Below are 9,107 nucleotides of genomic sequence, written 5' to 3'. Positions count from 1 at the left end.
GGTGCCGCGGCGGAGGAGGGAGGGAGGGAGGGAGGGAGGGAGGGAGGGAAGGAGGGAGGGAGGGAGGCTTTCTTCTAACCACTGCAAGACTTTCGGTCCTACGTAAGTATGCTGCGGAACTCGGGTGAGGTCTTGGCTCGGCTCAGCTCGTGCGCGATTCAATCGAACGTGCAGCGAGGACCTGCCCGTGTCTACGCGATGCCCATCGAGCAAAGGCTGGCTTACCTCTGCGACTGTGACTGCGGCTGCAACTGCGGCCGAGATACGCGTGCCCGCTTCGCGACCCAATGCCCACATCCGTTTGCCGTTAGAACCAAAGCATTTGACGACGGACGACCGAGAGCGTTTAGGAAATGATCCATCGATCGAGGTTGTGTGAGGAAACTGCTAATGTGCAATACCTTACGATCTCGATCGACGGGATGGTAGCCGATGTACGATAAAAAAAATGGCGTCTAATTCATCTTCCTTGGTTAGGATGGTTAATTCATGGAGAACGGCATCGCGAAAAGTGTTGTTCTTTCTCAGGCTCACAAATGATTTTACCTAAAGCTGCATCACTCAAACAGTTTTGGTCCAACCGTAAATCAGTGCCGACATTTTTTTGTTCGTATCTTTTTCAGAATGATCGTGGCGTTTTCGCTTTCGTTCCAAATTGTGTAGTAGGTATAGAATCTTTTCTAAATATCTTCTTTATGCAACTTTGAATATAGATGATCTGTGGCAAAACTGAGACGTTTTATCGACACATCATCCGTTCTTGCGAAATTTGACTTTTTTGCTGGTGAGAAATTGAGATTTTAGCTTAGGTTGTTCGCGATTTTTTCACTATACATTTTTTAGAGCTGCAAGAAATCCCGAAATCTCGAGAAAAAGTTCGGGTCCGGGACGGTTCTTTATCGGATCGGGTTTTTCGGAGATCTCCGAAGGGTCGGAATACTCGGAATCTTCGGGAAATCTGGGATTTTCCGGGAAACCCGAAATCTTCGTAAAACCCGAAATCTGTGGGGAACCCGAAGCGAGTGTAACTTACCTTAACTAATGTTTATAATATTGGAAGTACTATTAGTAATTAGTAATAAGTACTTATGTTTAAATGACATCAATATTTTTAGTAAGAAAAAACATCAGTTTTCATCGGGGGATCCGGGAATCCCGAAAATTTCAACAAAATTGATATTTCCTGGAACTCCAATGTTTTCGGTATTGCCGAAAATTTCGTGAACCCGACCCGGAACTCATACATTCTTCCCGACGCGAAGAATTCTGGTACCCACACAGCCCTCATATTTTTACAGAGTTCTATGAATTGGACTCAGAGCTCACTACTGATAGTAGGTATGTGACAATGGTAAATAAAAACCCACAGGATATACTCTTAAAAAAAAACTCGGATATAAATGCATGGACGGAAAGGAAAAACGCGCGGTTAGCCAAGTGATTTTTATTTTATTTGCCGTGATTGCCGTCCAACACTAAATGTTGCGGATTTTGAGAAGCACCAAGTCAAAATTCATCGCACGGTTATAGAACCACCGTGCACTGCAATTACTCCGGTAGAGTTAATTAAAAGTAGTGTTTAATTAGGAGATTGCAGGGGTGTCTGAACAGCAGGGTGTTGTCGTTTGTTTCTCCCGGTGTTGATTTTTTCCTGTTTATACGGTTTTTTTCGCTTGAAATACAAAGTGCCGTCGCGTCACGCGAAGCACGAATCATATAGGTATGTTGGTAGAGGTTTAGAATTTTTTAGACGAAGCCAAAAAGAAGAAATGTAAAATCTCTTAGAAAGACGTTTAGAAAAAAAGTAATCATCCCGCCGAGAATTCATTTACGCTAAATTCACTGTACATTCCAAGCCTGACTCAGCCATCTTTAGTACATCAAGAATTAAGTCTTTGTTTGACATTATTTCATCGCTAAAAACAATCGTTTAAATAAATTTATGACAGATGCTAATAAATTGTTCTAAGAATTTATGCTTAATCGTTACTCACCGAATTTACATTCTGCGCTATCCTGCGTTGACTCAAGCTATAACTTCTCGCTCAAAGTGCAGTAGAGACGATCGTCGGCAATGCAGAAATTCATCGGTACGGCAGAGTTCTTGGTTGAGTTATTGCTAGCAGAGAGGCACCTTAGAGCCCGCATGCCCATTTCAAGTACCCCTTATTCGGTAGCGCTCTCTAGCACGAAATAAGTTTTTTGCAACTAATTTTCGAGATATCCTGAACGGTAAATGCCGGTTGGTTACCGACCCGTGCTTCACCGTACTTAGTATTACAAAAGCCTTGGTTAATACAAAGCACACTTACCATAATGAAGTGGCACAATACAAACATTAACAACTGACGTTATTGCAGCATGAATAAATAAATAACAAAATCCATATGCTTTAAATTTACGACAAAACATTAATCATCATCTACTAAACGGTGCCCAGTTCTGACTGTGATACTTCGCTACCGAAAATATGTGCGGCATTATTCACTACCTTCGTAAAACTAAATGCCGTCCAGGAACCTCCGATATTCGTTTCAAAAACCTATTTCGTGTGAGAGTGCGCTACTAAATTGGGAATATGAATGTGAGCGTGGTTTCGGCTTGAGAACCGTAAGCGTCTTCATTCACAACGATCTGTACATGCATCGACGAATCCAACAACCTGAAAAATTGCACAATGTGGTTATTTTTATACAATTTACGTAAAATAGTAGTTATAAAAACTCGCATTTCAACATTCATAATTTCAAAATTAACGCCAACTCGAACAGAGCGGCAAGTTTATGAAGGACTTTATGACAGAAAAATGAATTTTCATTATTCAGAGATCTAATGTTGAACTTTGAAGACAATCCGTGAGCACGAAAATGAGATGAAGACGCTAAGATCATCTACTGATTGCTTATTATCAATATTTCAAGCGGGGTTGAAGAAATATATTTAATTAACATGATTCGTTTCGAAAGCGTATAATAAGAATGTGCAGCAGCGAACATGGTAATAGTTTTTATTTAGAGTAACTGGAAATTAGAAACCAAGAGATTATGAGTATTGAAATAAAGTTTTCGCACATACGGATCGTGATTTGATATTTTTTCTTATTTTTTTTTCTTTCCTCGTTATAAAAATAACCATACACATTAAAATTTAAAACATCGACAAATAGCATACATTATAATATCTATTCAACTTAAAATCTCCTTATAATACTATTCACAGATTTATACCATATATTCATCCATTTTTAAACACTTTCATTATCACATTTATACAGTGTATTACAGTTAGGAACTGTGCCAACCAGTTTCCGCCAAGTTGAGATTTCCCATTTAAAAATTCACGTGGCTTTAAGAATCCGAGAGTAATACACTTAATACCTTAAAAATAATCTTAAAAATGCGCAAATGGACTCGAAATATACATGTCACTGCATCGAACGGATAAAATATGGATTCAAGAAATCCGTTCGAGCCTTAACCAAAGACAAAAAAAATACAATTATCAACAGATAACAAAACCTGATTAATTGAAACCGCGACTTACAGATCGACAAGGCTTTCCCATTTTATTCTCATTTAATCGATGAATTCGTGAGCTTAAATGTTGGCGACTTTGCCCGCAAGAATGTTCAGTTGTGTTCTGATTTCTTGCGGCAAATCCACGTTGACCTGATCCTCGAGGTATTCTCTGAGCTCGGCAGCTTCGCGTTGCCAAAACTCGCGAGGGAGATCGAACAGAGCATTTGTGTCGATGGAAATCTTCAGACCATCCAAATTAAGAGTACCAGGTCTAGGTAGAAGACCGATCGGTGATTCGACGGCGATATCAGCTCCATCAACTCGTCGTAAGATCCAGTCAAGGACCCGGGAATTTTCACCGAAACCTGGCCAGAGAAACTTTCCATCGGCTCCTTTCCTGAACCAATTCACATGGAATATGGCGGGTAGTTGCGCGTTTGGTACATCGGCCATACTCAGCCAGTGCTGGAGGTAGTGGCCGAAGTTATAGCCGAAGAAGGGCCGCATGGCAAAAGGATCATTCATGATGACTTTGGCCTGAAATAAAACGAAAATGTTATCATTCTTACGTATACGAAGACGCAATTGTTTCCTTAGGGCTTAAATGTAGCCATATTGTGCCTCCTAAATCAAAACTGACCAATTACAAGGGTCTACTTTTCCCGATACGTGGCAAGATTTCTAACAATGACTTGAGATTTATCGAACGATTCAGATTCTCGAATATTCCTGATCAAAATCGAATCACCGTACTATGTTCCGTGGCACAATCGAACTCACTTTGTGTTCCGCTGCGGCGGTAGCCTCAGAGCGCATTGTTGCACCAATGAAGACTCCGTGCTGCCAACATCTAGCTTGATAGACAAGTGGAACCCCCTCTGGCCTTCGGCCACCAAACAATATGGCGTCGATTGGCACCCCCTCGGGATTTTCCCAGTCCGGGTCTATAATAGGACACTGTTTCGCGGGTGTGCAAAACCTCGAATTAGGGTGGGCAGCTGGTGTCTTCGAGCTTCTCATCCACTTGTTGCCTAGCCAATCCTCTACCTGGAATGCGTAAATAATTAGATCGAATTGCTTCGCGCAATATCGCTTCACGATGAATTTACCTCCACGTTTTCCTCTAGCTCGTTTTCCATGCCTTCCCAGAACACACCGCCATCGCTAGTGGCAGCAACGTTCGTGAAAATCGTGTTCTTAAAGACTGTTTTCATCGCGTTTGGATTGCTGAGGGTACTGGTGCCCGGTGCCACGCCGAAAAAACCGTTCTCAGGATTGATCGCCCGCAATTTTCCCTCCTTGTCGAACTTCATCCAGGCAATATCGTCCCCCACGCACTCCACCTTGTACCCGGGAAGTGTCGGCTGCATCATGGCCATGTTTGTCTTTCCGCACGCGCTGGGAAAGGCGGCTGCAATGTAGCGCTTCCTGCCCTTGGGGTTCGTGATTCCTAAGATCTGCGAGAGCATTGATAGAAGACGAGGATTAAGAGCCGAATCATGGCAGTCTCTGAAAACCGTTCGAAAACAAAAAAAGCCTTACGCCTGAACCTCGTAACGTTAACAAGCAGAACTGACCAGCATGTGCTCGGCGAGCCATCCCTCGTCCCTGGCGATCGTCGAACCGATTCTGAGGGCAAAGCACTTCTTTCCGAGAAGAGAGTTGCCCCCGTAGCCACTGCCGTAAGAAACGATATCGTTTGTTGCTGGTTTGTGGAGGATTATCGTCCTTTCCGGATCGCAAGGCCAAGAGGACATCACGGGGTGAGTCGCGTTGCTCGCCGGGGTTCCGACGGAATGGAGACACTTAACAAACTCGTCGTTGCCCAGGCAGTCAAGAACGGCACTGCCCATCCTGGTCATCACTCGCATCGAGCAAACAACGTAGGCGGAATCCGTGATCTCGATGCCTAACTTCGACAAGTTTGAGCCTACGGGGCCCATGCTGAAGGGAACGACGTACATGGTACGACCTAGAAATGAGACGGTTTCCGGTTACGCTTGAGCTTCGTAATCCCTGCTTTCGGTTATCAGCGATACTCGTACATCTGTGTTTGAACGAACTTCATGAGGTATACGTTCACCTTTCATGCAGCCGGGAAAACGCTGAAGCACAGCCTTGTTCATGTCCTCCGGTGACATCCAATTCCCCAGGGTTCCCTTGACCCCGTCACGCGGGGTTGGAATGGTTTTGCTTCTCTCATCCGTGCTTATGAAGGTCCTGCTCTCCACACGTGCAACGTCGGCGGGATTCGTCTTTGCCAACCAGCTGCGATTTGATTTTGTCGTGGCATTATATACATGTTACCATAAAATAAGTATTTTCGAAACAACGAGCGGAAGGCAACCGATATGCTAAATAATTTTACTCGTCGTCAGTATACGGTGGATACTCTCCGGCAATGCTATTATCCTCAACATATTCAAAGCGAATTGACTCGAGTCACAACAGAGATTACTGCTATGTAGAACTTGATCGACACATGATAGCAAACTGCATTATTGTAATGCTAAACCTCTAACGTGAATGAAGTGCCTGTTTGCTTTGTTTAAATTAATCAAGATTGAATATTTATATGCCACTATTCACGACATACAGGCAGAAGTCACAATAGTGTGCACCTCTTAAACGTTAAACTACTCGCGCCTTCATTGATATGTTGACATCATTTACTTGTGTTATTGAATAGAACGAATTAGTAGATTTTCAATATCTAGTTCACATCTACGCAGCCAATTATTGAAACGATTTCAATAGCATAGGTATAGTCACACATTAGAGCCCTCTTATCGGGAAATGGTGTCAAGTGTAAGGAGTGTGACACTTATTGTTAGATCGAAAAGCAGGTCGGTCATTTTGATATAAGGTCAGCGTTGAGCCGTATAATCGATACTTCAATGATGCAATTGAAAGGTATTTGGAAACAAATTGATTGTGTATCATAATACCGCAACTGTACGGTTCTTGTCGAAAATTAGAACTACGACACTAGACGGTGTGATAAGCGGTCACAGACTGCAGCTGGCGGGTCTGACCCCGAGCAAAGTACGATTATTCTAGTATCGTATTAGGGCGACGGTGGTGTACGAACAGGGAACAACAAAGCGATAAAGAAGGTAGAACCGAGATGAAGGAAAAAGATTAATAAGTTCCTCGGCACATCCATCAGTCAACCGCTTGTAATAACTATGACGATCATAGAAATATGTCGAAACTCACCAATTTTCGTATTTAGGCAAAGCTTTGATGGTTCCTTTTTTCTCGAGTAGTTTGAGCAGCTGCAGATTCTCCTCCTCACTTCCATCGCAGACGTAAACGTTATCGGGACAACAAAGTGCGACGCACTCTTCTAAGTAAGCTCGGATCCTCGGTGCGAGAGGCTTCGCTAACCGGCTCGTGACTTGAACGCCCTTTATATGATCGTAGATACCCTCGGTGGATGTTGAAAACTTCGTGGCGTGGGTAACCACGTCGGACACTCTGCGCCAGATAAGATTAAAAAAATTTCTAAATTACAACGAGAAGTAAACGGTCCCTGGAAATTGAATGGTGCGTAGAGTACAGCTGCAACTATCGGACACCTAGATTATATACTTTCGGTAATATCTCTCAAGTCAACTGGACCGACGGTTAACGAAAAGTAAATCGACTCTTTCTAAGGCTTTATAATTTCCGGTTCGAATCAAGCACAAGGCTTTGCTTCGCGCCAGGGCTTCCCGTTTTGTACCCGGTAGAGGTTGATTGCTGGAAGAGTAATCAACTCCCGATGCTGTACGGTATACATATACGAATGTTGCGTCAACGCCATGGCATACACGGCTGCCTGTGACTCGTAGACTCTTCGTTATCGTATTGTCGGTGGAAAAACTGTGTTCTAAAGTCTTGCATGATATCATTTGCGTCAGTTTAAACGGAAATTTTGTGCAGCTGTAGTTATACTATCAAACTTTTCACTACTTATTTTTCATTGGTGGAAAGTTTCAATACATACCTGACATGCGTGACATGTCATTCAAAATACACTGTATTAAAATTCGAATTATTACGCTGACAAGCATAGCTGAAATGCTATGTTATAAATTATAATTATATCCAGATTAATCTTTTTACAGAGCAAAATAAAATTAAGCTTAATTAAAATCAATAGTGAAGCAAAACGACTTACTGCGGATAGTATTTTTCCACGAAATCTGGCATCTTCTGAACTTGTTCAGAGTAACGTCTGTCAAGTGTCAAAATCGTTGATGAACCAAAGCCCTGCCGCAGGACGATGTCCTTTCGAAGAGTCGAAAAATTACGACTATAGAAGGTCTTCCTCTGACATTGGATATTGAATCTCAAGTTCGGGTAGCTGATGATCTTCGAATTCTTGAAGGTGGAGAAATGCTTGAAGTGAACTATGTTTCGGGCTATCGGTAACCCGGACGAAGTGTACCTGAACGTTGACATGATGCCTGGTGCAGAGCACGCTTTTATGTGTTACGGCAGCCTTAAGCCCGGTTGACAATCCCCACGTTCCTCGACGCCTATTGGCCGAACAAATGAATTTTCCTTGTAGTGGGAGAGACCATGCAACAGAGCTACGAGTATGTGACCACGCGTGGCCGTCCACTGATGTAAGGATTGTGCCCGTTTGCACGAGTTTTATAGATGAAATTTTTTAATCTTATTTATGTTCGACAATAAATACACGACCTTACTTTCTCTCTTTAATCGGCAGTCAACTTATTTATTTTTGTTGACAGTTAACCAATGTCCAGCTATGCCCGTCCCCCTTCTTATCAATATAATGATATTTTGTAACAAGAACTTGTTATCCTCCTCCGCCACTTGAATTGCTAGAGTTAGATAATTCTACGTCATGTGTTGTATTACACACCTCTGTAACACGAACGTAAGCTAATTTCGCGGTATGAACATGTTCTTATCTCTCTAACAATCTTCTTTGTTTTCAATAATCGCGATGCCCTGGTTGATTTAGCACAATTTCGCTGTCGCTGTGTTCTTTGCCAATTGCAAAACCGTACGGCGATGTCGCAATTAACCCCTTAATACATTTCGCCTGAGAAAATAGAACTCCGCGTAGTCCGGGCTTTCTCTGTGCGCGTCGCTCGGGCGAACTGAATTGATCTCTGAGTGAGAGCTTTTAAACTTGTTGATCTGTTACATCGATCGTGTGGAACGGTTGAATGTATTATTAGACGTATTATTGGCTAACGAACCGTAAAAGAACAAAGCGAATCAACTAGAAATTCAACATTTCAGGGACAGCAATATTGATTGTCTAATGGAAAAAAATTATTTTTCTGATTCGGATACGGCACGTTTGTTTTGATACCACGATAATCTATCAGAAGCGGATAACCGAATAACTGTCTTGTTTACGGATACCATGTTTAAAGTATGTATTTCGTTATTACGTTATATACGTATACTGTGTACACTTACTCTTTGCGTAGGCCCTTTGACTATGGTCAGTCAATCCGACGAAGACTTTCTATGGAAAAATTAACGAAACGTCTTCTGGAACCTTGCCGCCGAACTCGCTGGACACTGCCGACGAACTCCGGATACTGGACTCACTGTTAA

General features: G+C 42.5%; 1 protein-coding gene across 4 annotated transcripts; it reads right to left on the bottom strand.

Moving 5' to 3' along the window:
• Positions 1-1,428: 1,428 nt before the first annotated feature.
• On the bottom strand, positions 1,429-9,107 carry LOC107226567 (phosphoenolpyruvate carboxykinase [GTP]). Of its 4 annotated transcripts, none has more exons than XR_006903526.1 (10): positions 8,967-9,100; positions 7,684-8,044; positions 6,738-6,998; positions 5,602-5,786; positions 5,096-5,490; positions 4,628-4,975; positions 4,299-4,565; positions 3,544-4,055; positions 1,995-2,662; positions 1,429-1,916 (listed from the first exon to the last, which is right to left on the bottom strand). XR_006903526.1 is itself a non-coding variant. In XM_015667425.2 (8 exons), the coding sequence occupies exons 2-8, from the start codon at positions 7,965-7,967 to the stop codon at positions 3,597-3,599; spliced, it is 2,199 nt and encodes a 732-aa protein (XP_015522911.1). In that variant the 5' UTR covers positions 7,968-8,044; positions 8,967-9,107; the 3' UTR covers positions 3,081-3,596. The 4 variants fall into 4 exon arrangements, 2 of the variants coding, with proteins under 2 accessions (XP_015522911.1, XP_015522920.1); XR_006903527.1 differs by having other exon boundaries at positions 1,429-1,672; XM_015667425.2 differs by lacking the exons at positions 1,429-1,916; positions 1,995-2,662 and having other exon boundaries at positions 3,081-4,055; positions 8,967-9,107.

This window comes from Neodiprion lecontei, chromosome 3, assembly GCF_021901455.1.
Source record: "Neodiprion lecontei isolate iyNeoLeco1 chromosome 3, iyNeoLeco1.1, whole genome shotgun sequence".
NCBI lineage: Eukaryota > Metazoa > Arthropoda > Insecta > Hymenoptera > Diprionidae > Neodiprion > Neodiprion lecontei.
This window is presented reverse-complemented; position numbering and strand designations above follow the sequence as displayed.